Source organism: Silurus meridionalis, chromosome 15, assembly GCF_014805685.1.
Source record: "Silurus meridionalis isolate SWU-2019-XX chromosome 15, ASM1480568v1, whole genome shotgun sequence".
NCBI classification, from domain to species: domain Eukaryota; kingdom Metazoa; phylum Chordata; class Actinopteri; order Siluriformes; family Siluridae; genus Silurus; species Silurus meridionalis.
Genome location: NC_060898.1, coordinates 520001 through 542860, shown reverse-complemented (window position 1 = coordinate 542860; position 22860 = coordinate 520001). Strand labels below are relative to the sequence as shown.

General features: G+C 39.7%; 1 protein-coding gene and 1 long non-coding RNA gene across 3 annotated transcripts in view; one reads left to right on the top strand and one right to left on the bottom strand.

Annotated features, from left to right (window-relative positions):
• LOC124398348 (gamma-aminobutyric acid receptor subunit beta-2) overlaps positions 1 to 14134 on the bottom strand; it is a 39569-nt gene extending 25435 nt beyond the window's left edge. For both annotated transcript variants that reach the window (XM_046868475.1, XM_046868476.1), the window contains exons 1-3: positions 13922 to 14134; positions 13681 to 13772; positions 13203 to 13270 (exon numbers count right to left, since the gene is read on the bottom strand). In XM_046868475.1, coding sequence (XP_046724431.1) covers positions 13203 to 13270; positions 13681 to 13772; positions 13922 to 14007 — 246 coding nt within the window. In that variant the 5' untranslated portion in view covers positions 14008 to 14134. The remainder of the gene's footprint in view (positions 1 to 13202; positions 13271 to 13680; positions 13773 to 13921) is intronic.
• LOC124398349 lies at positions 907 to 4363 on the top strand. Its single transcript, XR_006928051.1, has 4 exons — positions 907 to 1264; positions 3077 to 3188; positions 3894 to 4028; positions 4159 to 4363. It is a non-coding gene; the product is annotated as an uncharacterized LOC124398349 (long non-coding RNA).
• Positions 14135 to 22860: the final 8726 nt, after the last annotated feature.

The following is a 22860-nucleotide window of genomic DNA, read 5'->3' as shown; positions in this document are numbered from 1 at the left end:
GTGTGTGGGCTGAGACTCGCTGTGGAGCTACAAAACTCTCAACTCCACTTTTAATTACTCACTTACTTTAGCCGAGAAAAATCAGAGTAATAAAAGTTTAAGACACAAACAGAACTGATCACAACAAACCAGAGGAATAAACACCAACAAATAAAAATAAGTGTGAGTGTGTGTATGTGTGTGTGTGTGTGTGTGTGTGTGTGTGTGTGTGTGATTGCTCATAAGCCGAGTGCTGCACAAATCTAATGAAGCGATGCGAAAGTTGCACAGAAGAAACCATCAGCAGTGAAGATCTTCTGTACTGTCACTCTCTCTCTCTCTCTCTCTCTCTCTCTCTCTCTCTCTCTCTCTCTCCACTTCACTTCCCTTCATCATTACAAAACATCTGCAGGAGGAAGAGGAGGAGATGAAGGATGAGAAGGAAGAACAATGGAGGAGGAAGAACAGAAAGGAAGAGAAGCAGAAGGTGGAAAAAGAAAAGTAGAATTAATGAAATGGAGTAAGTGTGGAAGAGCAAGAGAAGGGAAGAAGAGGAAAAGGAGAAGGAAGTGGAGAAAGAGGAGAAAGAGAATGAAGAGCAAGAATATAAAAAAAGCAGGAGAAAGGAAGATGAATGTTTATGAAGACAAGATGTGCATCATAGGAAACTTTCAATAGCGCAGGAAACCCGCGGCTCAGGCCGCTAACGCTAACGCTAGCACACAGTTTAGCCATCAGCAGAGTGGCGATATATATTTTAAGCTAAAGCTCGATTAGCGTGCTGGTTTCTGTTGGACGGATGCCGTCCTGCTCCCTCGTTCCCTCGCTCCTTCGTGACTCAGATGTGAGCATCTCCAGCTGTTCGGCCGCGTCCCGAATCTTTAATTAAAAATCTTGGCTGTGGCTTTTAGGAAGCTGCTTGGATTCCGTGAGTGGTTTCGGATGCAGCTGATCAAAGAGCCCTGAAACAGAGTCGTGATGATGATGATGATGATGGAGAGGATGAAAGAGCGAGGAGAAGGAAGTGATGCAAGCCGGGGGGGATTTGGCTCGGGCAGAACGGGAGCGAGAGAAAGTAAAAGAGGACAACAGCTGCAAAAAAAAGTGATGAAGGAATCAGAGTGCAGAGAAAAACCCGACGTGGACTTTCACGCCGATGAACAACGCAGAGCCGTGAAGAGCATCAGCTTCCAAACTCAACACTGGCGACAGCACGACCCACACCCAGACGGTGCAACATCGCTGGGATTCAAACTCACAACCTTCAGGTGTTTCATTTAAATAGGTAAAATAGTGGGCGGAGCCAATGCAAATGCAGATAACTGTAATTAATCTCAAAAATCAGTCTGTAAAGTGATTCGACTGAAGAGCAGGAAATTAAGTGTTAATCATAGTTAATTCATTAATTATTTCAAAACATACAAACACACACACACACACACACACACACACACACACACACACACACACACACACACACACGTGTCTTTTATTTGGACCATTTGTAGAATTTCGAGTTTTTTAACACTTTTTTTTCGCACGTCTTCAGTTCAGAACTTTTTTATTTCCATGATCACACTTCTGTCTCCGTCTGTCTCCAGGCAACAGGAAAACTCATAACACAGCTTCACACACACACACACACACACACACACACACACACACACACACACACACACGGTCGCATCACCATGGTAACTGATATAAAATGATGAAAACTCAAAGGTTATTAGAGGTCACGTGAAAAATGTGACACAGAAACACGTGACGGATTTCAAATATCCAGCTCCGCTTACTGCTATTAGCATGTACGCTGTTAGTGTTAGCATGAGGCTACATCACGTTTAACAATGAGTTTTTATAGTGGAGTTTAAATAGCGAGGAAGAAGAGGAGGAGGAGGAAGAGGAAGAGGGGGAAATGAGGAGGAAGAAGAGGAGAAAGTGAAGGAGAAAAAAGAGGAGGAAAAGGAAGAATTTTCTAATAAATAAAAAAAAAGAATTTAAATGTCAAATATTGAATAATTAATATTCTAATAAAGTTTTGGTTTTTGTAAAGTTATAACAAATAAAATTCCCTTAGCGACGCTGCTTTACTCCAGGAAATAGAACAGAATAAAATTGATGATTGTTTAATTAGCTTCATTAGCATGTTCATGCTGCAGACTTTCATTTCAGAGGCTTTTCATTTAAAAGAATTTTGCAAAGTGGAGAAACGTTGAGGCGAGGCACACGAGACGAGACGAGACGAGACGACGAAGCAAGACGAGGCGAGACAAGAGGAGGTGAGATGATTTGAGATAAGGCAAGGCAAGATGAGGCAAGCCGAGGTGAGCAATCTTCGAGTGATCAGATAAAGAACTCAGATATACTGAAGTCCTGAGTTTACGGTTCTCCAGCCTGCTGTTAATCGATTCTGTGAGAAATCATTAGCATTAAGGAGTCTCGGCTCTTAAACGGAACAGAACCTCGGCGTGTTTCATTTCCTCCATAATGAGATCCAGAGCGTAAAAAGGTTTATTGAGGTTCTGATATTTGATCAAAGCGCTCGGAAAAGGAAACAGGGGGAACATTAAAGCGCATGGCGGCCGTTAGCGCAATTAGCGAGCGGCTAAACGTGGTGCTTACTGCGCTCGTTTGGATGGATGTTCATTAGCGTAATGGCGGTGTGTTAATGGCGGCCGCGATGCCGCGATCCTCCGGAAAACTGCCACAGCTGTTCTTTACAGAGAAACCAAACGAGGCAAATCTCCAGCCAGGGATTAGAGACTGCGTTCGCTCATCGTCAGCGATATCTGATAAAGTTTTAATGATTTTAAAGGCTAAACTTCTCAGTTCTGGTCTTCTGACTCACTTCTACACACACACACACACACACACACACACACACACACACATGTCCGTCCATCTTTCAGTACAACTGTGTGTAAATATGTAATTCTTTTTACGACATTTTCTGCTTATTGATTCTTTTTATATATATTTTCTTTATTTATAATTTATAACAAGATGCCCATAAAAGGAAAAATAAAACAAATAAAAACACAATAAAATATTTCATATTTATGATCAAATTTGATTTGTATTTGATATTTTCTAGTGTCTGGTGTGTGTTTTGTGAGTGTTTGGAGAAAAAGCCTGTGATTCCCACAATACAATGAAAAGATTCTCTCAGATTCTCATCACGTTTTCTTACAACAAATTACAACATGGTAAGAGACTGGTGTTCAAACAGATCTTCAGCTTGCAGTATCCATGAGTGTGTGAGTGTGTGTGTGTGTGTGTGTGTGTGTGTGTGTGTGTGTGTGTGTGTGTGTGTGTGTGTGTGTTAAATCTCTCCTTTTCTTGCTGAAATCTTCTCCTCCTCCTTTTCTCCTCGTGTTATTTGATAAACCCTCGCTTTTTCTGTCAGATTTATATGATTGATTCTATTATCTCTCTCTCTCTCTGCTCTCTCTCTCTCTCTCTCTCTCTCTCTCTTCTCTCTCTCTCTCTCTCTCTCTCTCTCTCTCTCTCTCTCTCATGCTCTCTCTCTCTCTCTCTCTCTCTCTCTCATGCTCTCTCTCTCTCTCTCTCTCTCTCTCTCTCTCTCTCTCTCTCTCTCTCTCTCTCTCTCTCTCTCTCTCTCTCTCTCTCTCTCTCATGCTCTCTCTCTCTCTCTCTCTCTCTCTCTCTCTCTCTCTCTCTCTCTCTCTCTCTCTCTCTCTCTCTCTCTCTGCTCTCTCTCTCTCTCCTCTCTCTCTCTCTCTCTCTCTCTCTCTCGTTCTCTCTCTCTCTCTCTCTCTCTCTCTCTCTCGTTCTCTCTCTCTCTCTCTCTCTCTCTCTCTCTCCTCTGTAGCTTTTCCACAGAGATGAAAACATGTCGTTTCAGAGTAAACAGTGATCTGACTCACAGTCTGTTTATTTCCACACTACAGAACCACATGACAGGTTCTGTGCTCGGTTCCACACCACGGAACTGCCGGACGGAACGCCGCGTTAATGAATGTGGACACGTTTTACACCGGCGCTGTTCACCAATCACTCCTCAGAGCAGGAGAGAAGAACTTCAGGTGTGGAACATCTACCGCTTCTTTCAGGTTCTTTGGTCAGGTTTTTAAAGGAATATAAAATATAAAACAGTTTTTTAGAGTTTCTGTGTTTTGATATGAATCACATTGACTTCTTTACTGTCCATCACAGGATGTGAGACTCGTCACTGATCTGCATCTGCTGCCTGTGAGCCACTTTTTATCATCACTGGCCTCCAATTCACTCCAAATAGAACTCGAATAAACTCTCAAGTCTTTGAGATGCAGCTTTTGCTGAAGTTGAATAAAAATCTCTGAGCCTGAGAGCTGAGAGCTATGAGCTGCTTAAATACTAATGTTTCTTCTACTTTGTGACATGAAACTGTTATTTAATTTGTTAAATAAAGATCCTTTTAAAAAGATTGTTACTGCTTCATCTTTTCTTTGATGGACTTGTTTGATCTTTGTTTCATTCTGGCGTGTTGAAGATGTGTGGATGGTTAGCGCCGTGTTAATGAGGCGTACAATCGGATTTTCTATTTTAGGAAATAAAAACGTCACAAATCCACTGTTTTGGTTTTGAGGACTCGTGCATCTTTAAGCCTACGTTCAGTACCAGTCAAATTCTTAAGTACTGTTCAGATCAGATACTCTGAAGACTTGTACTCATGGAGAATCTTTAAAATGTGCTGGAAGACTTCACACATCATCAGTACAAGATCTACAAAAGAAGAACGCAGATCTGAATGGAATCAAAGCTAAAGTTGTGCAACCAGATGTTATACCATGTGATTTATTTGGCAGTGTAAATTCTAATAAATATCGTGTATCATAGAGATCGTGATCTGTTTTTTTCATATCGTTCAGCCCTCAGCCAGGAATAAAAGAATCATGTTTTTCCGCCTCTGTTATGACGGTAAACTTCACGAGGTTTATGATAATCTGATTTGTTTATTCGAGCATTACACTGCCCTCGTCTCTAAATTCAGCCTTTTCAATCTCGTCAGAGGAAAAAACCCTGTTCAGTTCGGGAGGTTGTGTAGCGTTCGCTTGGATTAAAGAATAATAATAATGTGGAATAAAAATACAACTGCAGCATCGTCCTCACATAATCACTGATGGATTTAAACCCACTGCTCTGACTCATGATTATGAATCATGTACAGCTTTTCAAGACGATCCAGATATACACACACACACACACACACACACACACACACACACACACACACACACACACATACGCTGTCGCAGTGTTTTGAAGAGGTAACAGCCACATGCTCACAGTCATTAATTCATTGCTTCTCCTTCCAGTTTTCAGTATTACATCCAGTGATGTGGCTCTGTTTTCATTCCAGATTTAAAAACTACAATAATGAGGATTAAGAAGAAGCTGATGATCAGAAGATGAATCACAGCGTCCAGATTAAAATGTACCGATTCAGCAAAAGTAATAAATGAATGACACTGAAGTGATTAAATGTCTGTAGTGAAGAATAGTGAAGTTGATGAATGTTTAACAGTATAATAAAGTGTTTTAGAATAAAATGATCTATTGAATATTAAAATAAAGTTTATTAGTATAAAATGATCTATAATTTAATCACCGCTTGATTTTAAAGAATATAATTTCCAAATCTATTCCGATTTAGTTATCAGCTCTTTCAAGGTTAAATTTCTTCACCTTTATGAGGTGGTATAAAAAAGTTTGGAGATTCGCTCTGTTTACAAGAAAAGACTTTATTTATCTACGTTTCCACACGTTCACCTTCAAAATATTCCTCATGTACAGTAATACAGCTCCCAGTGTTCCTCTGGAACTGTCCTGAAGTCTTTTTAAAGCGTCTCACGAACCTTCTGCGAGTCTCAGAATAAGTAAACGTTTGACAGGTAATGCCTCGTAACATGACTTTAAACTTTATTCGATTTAAAGCATACGACCTGCAACTCAAAGCTTCTGATCAGCAAAGTGACTTTTACTGCACAGGATTATGATTTTTTTAATGTAACTCAAAAATAAAGAAATATTTTGCAGCTTAATTCACACTACAGCGATCATGACTCAGGAAAGACTCCAGATTTAGTGCATAGTACACACATCCTGCTATAATATCTCACATATATACAGTATACAGAGCATCGAGTTTTCACAGCACTTCACTTTTCCACATTTTGTTATGTTGAAGTTTTATTCCAAAATGGATTAAATTCATTATTTTATTTATTTTGAAAGAAGTTTGTTTGAAAGCATTTCAAATGTATTAAAAATAGATATAAGATTTCCAACAAACCTCTTATTCTGAGAAATCTGAAAATGTCTGTGCACTGACGCTCCCCATCCGATCTGATGGAGCTTAAGAGGTTCTGCATAGAAGAACATGAGAAACTGCCCAGAAACTGGTGCCAAGCTTGAAGCATCAAACTCCAAAAGACTTGAGTAATTGGGCTTCAACAAAGTATTGAGCAAAGACTTTGAATATTTATGTACATGTGATTATTTCATTATTATTATTATTTTTTTGCAAAGATTTTAAACACGCTGCTTACACGTGGTAATTGTGGGGTTTTGTTTGTAGAATTTTTAGGTAAATAATTAATTTAATTTATTTTGGAATAAAACTGTAACACAAGAAAATTGAAGTGCTGTGAAATATATTGAAATATATATTGAATAAAGCTCTATCTATCTATCTATCTATCTATCTATCTATCTATCTATCTATCTATCTATCTATCTATCTATCTATCTATCTATCTATCTATCTATCTATCCATCCATCCATCCATCCATCCATCCATCCATCCATCCATCCATCCATCCATTTATCTATTCATCTACTAACTAACTAAACTCGTTTCTCAGGTTTGCAAGTCCAACTTCACTACGAAGGTTATTAAGGTTCATATCTTCACTTTGATCCAAATAATTAGTGATAAGATTTTTAGCTGAAATAAAATGGAAATATATGAAGTTCTTCTGACTCGGATAAGACACAGATTCGATATAATTGAATAATATATTTCCACATTAGGCAGAAGTGAAAGAAGAAGAGCGACAGATCCAATCAGCTGTGCCTCATCTTGTCTTCCACACTCTTTCTGACAGCAGCTGCTCACTGAGCCGTCATGCAAACTGCCTTATTCATATCTAATTAAAGCCATATGGAGGTTTCTCAGTTGTGTTTCGAGCATATTGAAGCAGCGGCTGGGTCGATCACACACGAGAGAGAATGAGTTTTACCGAGCACATCATTCAGCTCCGGGTGAACCAGAACGTGCTAATAGACTCCACACGTTCACACTGAGCTTTAGACCTGCTTTTTCTCTTTATATACAGTATACACATGCATGTGTTCCATCAGTAGCAGCTCCTTCTACCTGTCCATCAGTGACGACTGAAAACTGATCAGTTTACTCTCAGCAGTCACACTGAAGTCAGAGTGGGAACCTTCTCTATGGTTTAGGACTCACCTTGTTCTCTACAGTTTGGAGTTTCTACACTCAGATTTATTTTGAGTTGATAGTTTTAGACTCTGGATATAGAGCAGACTCCAAAGTTTGGAGGTCTGGATTCCTATTGTTTGTTACTCCAGGTTCTCTACATTGTCTGGACTTGGACTCAATATTTTTGGTTTCTGGACTTTGGTTCTGATTCTTTCTGACTTGGTCTCTTTGGTTGGATGTTTGGATCTCAATTTGGTCTCTATAGTTTAGTGGTTTTGACTCTGGATATGATGCAAGATGTGCTCTGGATATAACTCTAGACTTATACTTTAGACTCTAGACTGTTATTTTGATCTTTATGGCTCTAACTCAAATATGATTCTTGAGTTTTCTAATATAATTTCTAATTTTATGCATTTGAGATACGACTTTGACTCAATATTTGACTTAACCTCTTTGGTTTGTGTCTCTGGATTTGATCTCTCAGTTTGTGACTCAAGATTTTATGGCCTTGCATTCTAGATTATATTGGTACCTACAGCTGGACTGCACCTACTCTGATTGACTCAAGAATTGACTCAGTCACATCTTTGGACTTGTTGGGGTCTCTATGTTTTAAGACTGGAGTAGAGTTTGATGTTCTGCACAGACTGGGACTCTGGAGATAAGTTGATATCTACTCTGTACTCTGGAACCTCGATTCAGATTTATGATTCAAGGCAACAGTCTGACTCAGATGCTCCAAACCTGAGATTTGCTACAGAGTTTCATATCCTTTACTGCCTGAAACTCCTGACTTGACCAGGACTCCATGGTTTGGGACTCTGGAAGAAACTCTATATCTGAGCTAAATATATAACTAATCGAGTGGTTGTTGTTGCCGTATTGTTGCCTCCACCATGATGATTGCCATTTCTCCTGTTCTTCTTCTCTCTTTTTGGTTTCTGAAAAGCTTTTTTTGTCATGACTTCTTCATCCTCAGAACATCAATAAATACGATTTCTCTATGAGTTTTTGTATTCTGTGAGCCTGTTTGGATCAATAAAGATCACACTCTCACCTTTATCTTCACCTTCATCGACAGCCGCACTTTTTCTGTTTGGTGAAAATGCAGTCCAGTTTCCTCAGGGGTTGTGCACTTATTTTATTTTTTTTCTTCAGAAAGCAAACAACAACAAAAAAAACACCACTTTTCAGGAGCAGCAACAGCAGCAGCAGCTCACATGAGCTCAAGATTTCCAAATACTGTGAGGATACAAATATTCAATATTCACAACCTGATACTGTATCAGATCTGATCATTTCATTAAGATCGGGTCTAATTGAACTGAATTGGACCTTATTGAACAAACATGACCATGTACCATCATGATTAGATCTGAATTGTACCATCTCAACTAGATCAGATTCAACCATCTGGGAAGGTTGTTGCACCAACCTAGTCTGACTGCACCATTATGCCATCCAATAAAGTCTGATTACAATTATCTTATTGTACTATCAAATTTACATCTGACTATTTCACTATTATAAGATCTGATTTACATTAAGATTAGACCTGATTGCATCATTATCAGATCTAACTGTACAATTATGTTCCGGTCTGATTTCACCAACTGGGTCTGACTGAACAACAACCATTTCTAACTGTACCATCTTGATTGGATCTGATTGTTTCAGGATGCTAAAGTCTAATTTTATATAAGCAATTGGAATCTGATTTTACACTAATGATAAGTTCTGATTTGATCAACATAACAAAATCCACCTATTCTGTAAATAATAATAATAATAATAATAATAATAATAATAATAATAATAATAATAATATTAATAATAATAAAGCAGCTCTGCAGGAACACTTTTGCCCTTTAGATTCACTTTTACCATTTTATTTGTATTTTGAACATCTCCATCATGAATCATCTCCATCCACCAGCCTGAAGCTGTGAGAAGAACATGACCTTCCCAGAAAACAGCGTGTCAGAAAGCTTTAGCTTCTCAACTCCACTGCCTGTAATCATGTTTAACCTTTTCTCCAGCATGCAGTAATCACATCATACCTGCTGTAAACGTCTGACTGTACAGTACAGGCGCTCCGTTCAAATCATCCACTTTCACCGCTTTAATAAACACTGAACAGAAATCACAATCTCCTCCATAACGCTTTCAGAACCTTCCCTCATCATGCCTGGATTTTCACCAGAATTCACAGAGTATTAAATATTCCATTATATATCTATTTAATATATTGAAATAATATTTATTCTTATTTTTCTACAAGATAAATGCAAACAATTTTCATTCTGTCCAAAGAACTTTTTTTTAAATACGTAAACAGAATAATTTTGAGAAAGGGTAATGAAATTATGACAATAGAAATGTTAATTATTGAATGAATAAATTACATATTATAATTTATACATATAATTCACATACAGTATAATGTTGATTTTTTTATAATAATTTGAATGATATATTCAATTAATTATAAATGAATATTTTTTTTAAATAAATGTAACAACAACCACACGATGAATAACAATTATTACATGATTATTATTTTTATTATTATTTATCTATTTATTTTAATTCTGCATTTTTGGTGAACTTTATTTGCATTAATTTTTTTGTTGATTGATTTAACTTTATATTTTTTTAAACTTTGGGAATATGTCTGTTTATTAGTCATTTGTATTCAGCACCTTGACAGCTTTACTTCCTCACTCGCAGTGTCAGGGTTAAGTGTGTGTGTGTGTGTGTGTGTGTGTGTGTGTGTGTGTGTGTGTGTGTGTGTGTGTGTGTGTGTGTGTGATTTTGCTATTTCTGATCATCAGATGTTTATGTGGTCTGACAAAAGACCGGTACACAAGCCACACCCCCTTCATTATGACTGACAGGTACACAAGCCACACCTCCTTCTTTATGACTGACAGGTACACAAGCCACACCTCCTTCATTATGTCTGAGACTGAATAGTTGAATAGGTGAAATAGCTAGTGGTGATGTTCTGCTCTGAATACCTGAATACAGAAAAGTTCCATGGAGAACATTTTAAGGAACCTAAAAACCCTCAATCATCCTGTCAGCCATTCAAGAACAGTTTTTACCAGTTTTTTTTATTCATACAAATATTTATTGAAAATTTACATTTATGCAAATTAGGATAATTTAAGTAAAGATGAATGCATACAAATTTGCATTTTTAATACAACAAAAAAATCTACTCTTTTTTTAAGAAGTTACAGTTAAAATTATCTATCTAATCTAATATACCACACACACACACACACACACACACACACACACACACACACACACACACTATCAACATCACTAGGGGGTGCTCTTGCATACAGAAAAACCCAAACCCTCTCCCAGCATGCTCGTCTCTTTCCATCATCTAATCCTAATAAACACTCGGACAGCAGCTGGCTTCACTCATCGGCCTCGTCTCATTATCTCGACAGATTTTACCACTGAAGTTCTGAATCACGCTCAGGCCTGACCCGAGCAGAGCTCTATAAATTCCTGAGCACTTCAACACCATGACGCAGGGATCAGGTACACGCCTGGGGAGGGACGGAGGTGTAACAGGATAATCAGGACACAGGGATCAGGTACACACCTGGGGAGGGGACGGAGGTGTAACAGGATAATCAGGACACAGGGATCAGGTACACACCTGAGGACGGGACGAAGGTGTAACAGGATAATCAGGACACAGGGATCAGGTACACGCCTGGGGAGGGGACGGAGGTGTAACAGGATAATCAGGACACAGGGATCAGGTACACACCTGGGGAGGGGACGGAGGTGTAACATGACAATCAGAACACAGGGATCAGGTACACACCTGGGGAGGGGACGGAGGTGTAACAGGAGAATCAGGACACAGGGATAAGGTACACACCTGGGGAGGGACGGAGGTGTAACAGGAGAATCAGGACACAGGGATCAGGTACACACCTGGGGAGGGGACGGAGGTGTAACAGGACAATCAGAACACAGGGATCAGGTACACACCTGGGGAGGGGACGGAGGTGTAACAGGAGAATCAGGACACAGGGATCAGGTACACACCTGGGGAGGGGACGGAGGTGTAACAGGAGAATCAGGACACGGGGATCAGGTACACACCTGGGGAGGGGACGGAGGTGTAACAGGACAATCAGGACACGGGGATCAGGTACACACCTGGGGAGGGGACGGAGGTGTAACAGGACAATCAGGACACAGGGATCAGGTACACACCTGGGGAGGGGACGGAGGTGTAACAGGACAATCAGGACATGGGGATCAGGTACACGCCTGAGGACGGGACAGAGGTGTAACAGGACAATCAGGACACGGGGATCAGGTACACAACTGAGGACGGGACAGAGGTGTAACAGGACAATCAGGACACAGGGATCAGGTACACACCTGGGGAGGGGACGGAGGTGTAACAGGACAATCAGGAAACAGGGATCAGGTACACACCTGGGAAGGGGACGGAGGTGTAACAGGACAATCAGGACACAGGGATCAGCTGAATTAACACCCACAGTGTAGAATTACCAACAACAACTTCAATAAACATGCAGCTGAAACACGAGGACTTTATTCCACACTGTAGATATGAAACCATCTCCCTGACTTTAATGATGATGATTCTACATGCTAATTTCTCCTCTGAGAGTTATTGTAATGTTAGTGGTGTTTATAGAACACTGAATACACTTGACCTGAGCGTATTAGGTGTGTCTTCATCCAGATCATTTAACCTTCAAAACTTTAAAACTGTTGGTGTAAAATTTGACCCACGTTTTAAACTTTAAACAGATTAAAGGTGTTTCAGTTGAAAAATCTGAGCTGTTACTTCTGTTAATCCACGCCGGCCATGCCCCCTTTACTGAGACTGACAGGTATGTAGGCCACGCCTCCTTCACTGAGACTGGCAGGTATGTAGGCCACACCTCTTTCACTGAGACTTGCAGGTATGTAGGCCATGCCTCCTTCACTGAGATTTACTGGTATGTAGGCCACGCCTCCTTCACTGAGACTGACAGGTATTTAGGCCACACCCCTACACTGAGACTGGCAGGTATATAGGCCACACACACTGAGACTAATAAAATAGATATGTATTTAAAGGCCACACCCCCTTCACTGACAATGATTGATACATTGGCCAAGGCCACTTCATCGACAATGATTGACACATCAGCACCTCCTCCGTCACTGTCATGGATACGTAGGCTATCATTAAGACTGATAGATTAATAGGCCACGCCTCCTTCGTTAACGCTGATGCGTAGGCCACCCCTCTTTTACTTCTACTGACAAATTTGTAAGCCATTCCCCCTCACAAAAAACATGATTTAAGCCACAACTCCTTCAATGGCTTTGATAATATAAAGGCTTTACCTCCGTCACTGAGGCTGATAGAAGATAGAGATGAAGATACATGTGTTTCCTCTCTGAATTCAAAGATCAAAGGTTCCTCACCTTGATAAAGGTTCCATGTAGAACTCAAACATACTTTTGAATGTTCTAATTGTTTTGCAGTAATAACACAATAAAGGTCGAGATGTTTAAGTCAGTGCTGCAGGTGTTCGTGTAGTGGAGCTCAGTCTTCTCATTATCTCTCTACAATCATCGCAATGTTCACTTTACACTTCCTCTTAATCCATCAGTACACCGCATCCACACACTTCTTCACACGTGTAAAGGAACTTTCGGTTTCGTCCCACATCGAGGTGAGCGATTTAACCACGGCAGGTTGCTTACCATGTTGACTTCTGAGACCATGTCTATGCTGGCAATATCGATGTTCATCCCCACTCTCACTGGAGGACCTGGAAGAGGAAGAAGAAGATGATCAAGAAGAAGAAGACGATCAAGATGTGATCAATGTGCATGTTTAGTGGATCGCATATTTAACTTGGAGTCAACATCCACGTGAGCGCGCGCTCTGTGTCCATCACACTCCATCTCCTGAGCGCAGGAGGAGGTGGAGCAGGAAACGGAAACCGCGATACCGGATGATCAGCGATAATCGATCGGAGTGGTGTATCTGAGAGTCCAGGTGTGTGTTCAGTTATCTGGAGAGTCTCTCCAGGTGCGCGCGCGCTCCGCTCCTACTGTATGCTCTCCTGAGCTGTCCGCCCGTGCGCGCGCTTTGTCACGCTTCATAACCGCTTATGGACACCTGCACGCGTTCTCGCGCTTAAAACTGAGAGTGTGAGAGTGTAGGAGAGATTTTTACCTCCGAAATCGGGTCTGAGTCTGATGTCGTATCCCTTCAGCAGTCGGTCCACAGTTTCCTTCACCAGAGTCATGTTGCTCGGATCATTCACACTTCACCATAACGCAAAAACACAACCTCTAATTAACGCTTACAATAAAGAATAACACAAAACTGTTACTAACTTGTGTGTGTGTGTGTGTGTGTGTGTGTGTGTGTGTGTGTGTGTGTGTGTGTGTGTGTGTGCAGTAAGGTGTCTTACCTTTGAGCCCAAACCGAAGCCACCATCATGAACAAAACCGAAATCTGAACCCAGTTCCATTTTCTCCTCCTCCGGAAAGTCGCCATGCGTCAAAATAATAAAAAATACGATTTTATTTACTTATAATTTTAAAATGTAGTTATTTAGTTTTATTTAAATTTTTCAGTTTTTCTATGAAGACTGAAGAGATGCAACTTCTGCTGCCCGGTGCGGTGAGAGCGCTGTGTTGCGCATGCGCAGTGACTTCCAAGCAGCCAGCGGAAGAGAGCGGCGTTAAAAGGGACGAAAGAACACACACACACACACACACACACACACACACACACACACACACAATAATAATAATAATTAAAATAATAATAATAATAATAATTATAATAGACTTTGATACAGAATGCTTTATTTATAATCAATAATCATTAATTTATTTTTCACTTTTGCAGACATGTAAAAGCAGCTCATAATAATTTGATGATTGAAAGTGATAAGTAAAGTCAAGTTGTTTTTATTGCCATTTGAACAGTATACAGTGCAGTACCCAGTGACCTGAAACAACAATCCCCCAGGACCAAAATCCTACACACTGTCAGACAACATAAATTAACAAAAAAAAGAACTCTGAACTACACAAAACACAATACAAACAACAAAAATAAACATTTAGTGCAAAAAAAAAACCCAGACATAAACAAAGAGAAAGTAAACTCGTGGAACTCATTTTTGTGAATACAGTAAACACTGAGACACTGCAGCACTTTCAGTATGCAAATAGATTCTTCATATAAAATAAATACTGTAAATAATGTAAACAGAAGTTTTAGCAGCAAATGCACAAAAGAGCAAGTTTACAATTGCAAATGTACAGCTAATGAGTCTGTCCATGTTGTGTGTGCGTCAAGTCAAGAAGCTTTTATTGCCATTTCAACCATATGAAGCTGAAACAGTACACAGTGAAATAAAACAACGTTCCTCCAGAACCCTGGTGCTACATACAACAACATAGAGCTACAAAAATATTGTGAAGGTTTTGTTGAATTTAAGTACCAAGAATTTTACGCTCAACTCCTAAATTCCTGGTTCTTAAAGTTCAGGGTTCTGTAAATTAAAGTTCTGAGTCCCTGGTACAATTTTCATAAATGAAAAGCTCCAAGGTTCCAACACTTAAATTATTTTACCTTGTAATCTTCTGTAGTTTGATGTTATGTGGTTCAGGGTGAAAGATTTGTAACTGATATTAAAATTAACAGATTCATGAGTATCATGATGGATCAGGAACAGTCTGTGAACTGCATCGCAACATCGCGAGGTCGTAACAACGTGAACATCTACATGAGCTGTTCTCAGCTACGAGAACATTTCAGATGTAAACTCGCTAAATATAATAGAAGTGTACAAAATTTACAAGTTTTCTGGACGAATGCAACAAAACACAATCAGCAGAAGTTTGTAGAAAAGAGAGATTGAAAGGTCATGACCTGCTAGCAAACAACCGCTAACTCACCTTCAATATACAATAAGCAGAAAAGCTAGCATCATCCTTAGCATTAATCACTGTTTCAGTAATATTAGCCATTGTGCTGATTTCTCCAGCTCCTGTTGGTTTCAACTCATTTTACATTCTACAGATACTGAATGGTATCTTTCTGGTGCTGAAATCTTTCCTGATCTTCTGCCCTCTGCACTGCTGGAAGGTAGAGGGATAAAAAATGTTCTGCTACATACAAGTTATCAGGTTAAGCTTTCCGCCATGCTATTCAGAAAATGGCAGTAAGTGAGTAATTTACTTGATTTATCCAAAAGTAAAACACAAACATTTTAAACAAAACACCATGCAGATCATCTCACCTTGAGCTCAGATCATCTCACCTTTAGCTCAGATCATCTTACCTTGAGCTCAGATCATCTCACCTTTAGCTCTGATCATCTCACCTTGAGCTCAAATCATCTCACCTTTAGCTCAGATCATCTCACCTTGAGCTCAGATCATCTCACCTTGAGCTCTGATCATCTTACCTTTAGCTCAGATCATCTCACCTTGAGCTCAGATCATCTCACCTTGAGCTCTGATCATCTTACCTTTAGCTCAGATCATCTCACCTTGAGCTCAGATCATCTCACCTTGAGCTCAGATCATCTCACCTTGAGCTCTGATCATCTTACCTTTAGCTCAGATCATCTCACCTTGAGCTCAGATCATCTCACCTTTAGCTCTGATCATCTCACCTTGAGCTCTGATCATCTCACCTTGAGCTCTGATCCCTGTCCCCGCTGATAAAAAAGCATCCTCACAGCACTATGTTCTCCCCACCACGCTTCACACTGTGGCTTATATTCTCAGTGTTGGATTTCACACAAACATATCACTCAAGACTGAAAGTTTATTTTTGGTCTCCTCTGAGCAGAGAAACATTTCCTGATGTTTGCTGATCATAAGCACAACATTTTGTGAAGTTATATATCTTAAATCCTCTTCTGGTTGCTCATCTATAAAAACAAATCTCACGGTGTGAGTGTGGGGGTGAGGGGAGTCTGATCACATCTTCTCTCCTGTTCTCCATCTTACACAAGTTCTTCTGGTGGACACACAAATCTCCTATTTGGACTCCACAGAACTTCCTCCTCTCATTCACTCTCCAACTCTTGTGTTTTTATGCCTTTTACTGAGTTTGTTGCATAGAAACAAAAGGAACATGCGTGTGTGTATCAAACACCATAACAGACTTGGTGTTCACACACATTCACAGACTCTGTAAATAAATAAATATATCATATAAAATTCATATAAAATTTTAAATATTCTAAAAATGATATATAAAATATCGACGTGAATTGTAGTAACAGTTTTAGCATGTTAGCATAATGTAGGAAATGATAATGAGGATGTAATAAAAACACTCCATTTAGTCTCTTTTTCTTTTGTAATTGAATGTAGTGAACAGATTTCCAGGACTTTGCACTCGTGTGGTTTCCTCCTGTCACTGCCACAGTTCTCGTGAACATTATTGTTTGTCTATAAACCGTGTTTGTTCCTGTAAAAGTGTAAATGAAACCCAGTGACCCAGTATAATGAAGGTGTTCGTTGTGTTTGTATTTGCGTTGTATTTATTTTTGTGTCTCTAAAATCTGTGTCAGTCACGAGGCCTTCACGCTGTTTCTCTTCATGGTTTGCCCGTTCTCTGTGCCGTTCCTGGCACCAAGGATGCTTCTGAACGTGGATTTTGGCATCGATTAGGGTTTGGCATTGAAGACGTGCCAACGCAGGCCGTGTGTTTGGCTTCATGGTGCAGATAAAAAAAAGAAAAAGAAAAGGAAGTTTATTATCCAGAATTTACACTTCATTACGTACCTCCTCCAGACCAGGAGACCAGGATGCTGTCGGCTTTTGGTGAAGATCAGAAGGGAAAGATTTTTTCTGTTTAGTATAATAGAAAATGTGTAAAATGTGTGATGTTCAGAAGTTTAATTTAATTTAATCTGAATGATAACAAAGATTTATAACAAGAACACCAAACCCAGCTACAGTATACCCACCTCATAACCCTGCCAGATAAACCACCCTATAACCCTACTCCATATCCCACCCCATAAACCCACCCCATTACCCTACTCCATATCCCACCCTATAAACCCACCCCATTACCCTACTCCATACCCCACCCTATAAACCCACCCCATTACCTACTCCATACCCCACCCTATAAACCCACCCCATTACCCTACTCCATACCCCACCCTATAAACCCACCCCATTACCCTACTCCATACCCCACCCTATAAACCCACCCCATTACCCTACTCCATACCCCACCCTATAAACCCACCCCATTACCCTACTCCATACCCCACCCTATAAACCCACCCCATTACCCTACTCCATACCCCACCCTATAAACCCACCCCATTACACCACCCTATAAACCCACCCCATTACCCTACTCCATACCCCACCCTATAAACCCACCCCATTACCCTACTCCATACCGCCCCTTTAAACCCACCCCATTACACCACCCTATAAACCCACCCCATTACCCTACTCCATACCCCACCCTATAAACCCACCCCATTACACCACCCTATAAACCCACCCCATTACCCTACTCCATACCCCACCCTATAAACCCACCTCATTACCCTACTCCATACCCCACCCTATAAACCCACCCCATTACACCACCCTATAAACCCACCCCATTACCCTACTCCATACCCCACCCTATAAACCCACCCCATTACCCTACTCCATATCCCACCCTATAAACCCACCCCATTACCCTACTCTATACCCCACCCTATAAACCCACCCCATTACACCAACCTATAAACCCACCCCATTAACCTACTCTATACCCCACCCTATAAACCCACCCCATTACACCACCCTATAAACCCACCCCATTACCCTACTCCATACCCCACCCTATAAACCCACCCCATTACCCTACTCCCTACTCCACCCCATAATACTCTAAATAGATATAAACGTCTCTCCACCTTCCTGGATTTGATTAGTTCTCTGAAGGTGAATTAATTTATGTATCATCCTTCATATAATGATGATTTTTATTTAATGATTTACTGTATATACTGTAACATACACCATTCTTACCAGATATCTTTATAAATGTATTTAGATTTTAGCTATAAAATAGCTGTGTGTTGTTGAATATCATGAATAGACATTTCTGTAGGCATGAGTCACTTTCTACATGCTGGTAGAGTCACTGAATAACAGCTGGAACTGAATTCCTTGTGTGTCAACACACTTGGCCAGTGAACCTGATTCTGATTCTGATTCTGATTCTGATTCTGATATAACATAGTCCCCCTGCATTTTATTGGCACCCATCAGTTCCATCAGTTTATCTCAGGCATCATTCAGGTCGAGGGGATTTCTATAGTAAATATGGGTAAAGTGACTCAATAAATGTATATTTTGCTATGAATAAAACTCCTAATGAGTAGAACCCAAACCTGACAAGAAACGAATTGATCACAGGAGGAATAACTCTGTAAACCGGTGACTGACAGAGAGATGGAGATGAAAAGATGAAAAAAAAAGAGCGATGAAGCAGAAACCAACAGTGTTTTCTGAGATGTAAACTGGTGTAGGAGCAGATTGTCTCTGACACGCTGAATCATAACGGACATGCAGCATCAACAAAAAGAAATAAACGGCAAGAAAATGGCAGATGAGCAGCGACAGTCTGTTAGAAACACTGAGTAAAATGAACAGCTGAAAAAAAACGTTCCTGAGAAAACAAATTAACCTCTGTCATGTTATATTTATTAAAACAGAACTTTCGAGTTCTCTGCATTCTGATTGGGTAAGAGCAGGACGGACAATAATGCACTAATGGAGGTTATATCCTGGACTGTGATTGGTCAGAAGGTGTTGATTAGTTCTCTATAACAGACACTCTGACTGAAGTGCAGGTTTTTCACCGGCTCATGTTTATTATCTACGTATTCTACAAATTGATGTGTAACGATGTTGTGAGTTTATTAATTACATGATGAACATATTGCAGTTTTGGTCCTGTTAATGAATGGGGACAGTTCAGCCCACCAGACCCAGAGCTTCTCCTGTATTTGTGTCTTTGTGCCCCTCGGTTGATACTGTGTGTGGTTTTATCGGGCCTCAACCTCCATACGGAGGGAACAGAAAAACATTTGGCCGCAGCAGCGTGGCGTCGGTCGAGTTAGCGCCCGTTTGGCACACCTTTATCCCCCGAGTTCGTACCGCGCTCGCCAAATCTGCTTTGGGTTTCCTCCCAGTTCTCATTGATCTGCGTCCGGCCTCCACTTCCTGCTCAGCTTCCTGAATCTGTGCCATTTAGGTCTAAAATCCTCTCGTGTGACGGTTATATTTACTCCGAGCTCTGCGATTAACACCACCACATGAGGGAGAGGCGCAAAATGCTCTCTCAGAAGCTTTTCAATAAAAAAATTAAAAAGCATTAACTGGTAAAATAATATTGTAAATAAAATATAAGAACAAATCCAGAAAAATTCCAAAATTCAAATAAGTTTCTTAAAACATTGGATTTTTTTGTAAAATGTTCTACATGGATGAATTTAACATGAGAGTTTAAAGATCCTGATAATTACACTGAATACACAAAATACATTTTAGTGAAGAGCAGGCATGCTAGTATGCTAAGTCTAGCTAACTTGAATTGCATTAACATAACAAGACACAGAAACACTGCAAACTACATTTTTATTCTAAATGGTCAAGACCATGATCATGGAATACATTTCCCATCAGCCACTGCAACTCTTAGAGCTGTGCTACATGTTTGCACAGCAGAATCTCATCGTCTGTGAATTAACACATATATAAACTCACCGTTTGCTGACCTCATGTCTCCTGTTTGACTCGCCGTGTCCCTGCGCCGTGTCCCTGAGTTCTTTTCTGTATTATGTTTTGCTAAATAAAAGAGGATTCTGCACTTCCTCCGTGTTATGTGACACTAAAAAATCTGTCATTTTCTGCATTTCAGAAACTTTTATTCCATTTCATCAGATTTTCAGTAGAAAAAATGAATCGTTCTTCAGTTACTGTTTATTCCACATAAAAAACCTGTTTAGAAACATGAAGCTAATCTTAGCAGTGGATTTATACGTCCAAATCGTCTCCTTTTGCAGTTATATTTACCCAAAAGTCTGAGGGTCTTGGCTTCAGGAAATCTCTTCTTGGACCTGCGCTCCTTTTCAGATTTAATTCAGAACCTGAGCTGTTTAAATGAACCCTGCGTGAGGTTTTTTTTGGCTTTGGGATTAAAAGAAGGATCACACTCCTCTTCTCACATCACTGTATTTACTCCCAGCTCATGCTTTTGGATTCAATTGAGCTGTTTTTTTATCCTGGGCATTAATATAATGGGTGCTTGCGGGACGTTATAACGGCTGCAAATCAGCTTCAAACGGGATCAAATTCTCTTCCAGAATGAAGCAATAGAGAGAAAACGTCTTCGTTCTGCTTCACAGAGACGAAGTGGAGGCAGACGGGCCGCCGTCTGCATCCTAAACCGCTTTTCTCTTCTCTTTCATGCCAGGCAATTAAACTGCTCTCCTGTATCTCTTTCATATCTGTTACTGTTTTATTGTCTGATGAAAATCCTGGTTTACTTCAATTTTAGAAACATCACACAAATTATAAACACAGCAAAGTTTCTATCATTAAAAACATCAATAAATAAAACACCTGAAGATGGTTCAGTGGGTGTGGCCTAATATTCTAATGAGTTCCCTCAGACTCCACCTTTCAGGACTCATTCACTTTTTGCTGGTTTTACTTTCACACACTGATTTACAGATTATAACTTCTATATGTTGCACAATTTGATGAGAAAATTTGAGACGATGTAATAAAATACAAATAACATTAATGTCTGTATATAATGCACATGTAATAGAGCATACATAATGTCTTATAGGTCACGACATAAGCATGCAGATTTGCAGGAATTACATCTGTTTACACAAAGTTCCAGTACATGACTTTATAATGTCATGCTTCATAATGCATTATAACATCTGCTCATAATAAATATAAAATAAGCACACGTTATAATGCTCTATAACACACAAACCTGGACCACAAGTCATCATGTAAAAACTGTGACATATTGCATTATAACGTGTATGCTTATAATAACAGGTTTATAATGCCTTATGAATACATGATTCATATTCACCCTCTAATGAAAGGCCTTATAAGGTATTATGTTTCTTATATGTATGTAAGAATTATGGATAAATTCATACTTGGAAAGAATTATGAATGTCACACCAAACAGCTTTATGACTATATTATAAGGCATTATTCTGTATATGTCACGTAATATGAAGATGCTATGAATGTGTTTATAATGCATTATGATTACTGGGTTTATACCATAGATGGTATTATAGATTTTTTGGAAATATTTATAAATCACGTATGTGTCATAATTGATTCATAATTTATAAACTGTCATTCATGGAGCACTATTAATGCTAAGAAAAGCTTTAAGAACGCTATAATGCATTATGTATTCTATATAAAATGTTGTTAATAAAGTTATGATGCATAACAAATGCAGGATTTATATACAACTTCTTAAAACTGGATTTATGGATGCCAGGTAACATATGGATGTATAATGCATTATAAATTCAGAGTTCATTTCTAGCAGCTTTATAATGCGCTATGTAATGTATTATGTATACGTGTAAAGCTGCATACATACATGTAAAGCTGAGCAGTTTTGGTACCTAGCACTATGCAGCATTATGTACACTATATGGACAAAAGAATTGGGACACGTCACTTTTCCAGCCATATGTGATTCTTCTCCAAACTGTTAGTGCAAAGCTGAAGGCACACAATCGTATTTTGGATGCAGGAGCATGGAATTTTTCCCTCACTTGATCTAGGAGACCCAAACCTGTTCCAGCATGGCAATGCTCCTGTGCACTAATCTGCTCTATGAAGATCTACTTTAAATGGTTTGGAGTGAAAGATCTCCTGCTGTAGAGCTCCAACATTATTAGACAGCTTTGGGATAAATGTGAACACTGACTGCACGCCAGACCTCCTCACCTTCTCACCTTCATCACTACCTGACTTTACTAACACCCACGTAGCTGAATGGATCTCACACAAATCTCCATGAGCACAATCGAAAATCTAGTGGAACATCTTCCCAGAAGAGTGGAGGGAATTAGAAGAGCAAACTGGGACTAAATGTGGAATGAGATGCTCAAAAAGCACGTAGCATACTTATGACCAGGTGTCCGCAAACTTGGTAATATAGTGCATGTAACATTTATAATGCATTATTAACACAACATCCACATTGTAACAAACCAGATCTCAATACAAGAACCACAGTGTCGAACTCAGCCTCAACTCCTTTAAATTATATGCTATGTGGCCTTCATTTATATAC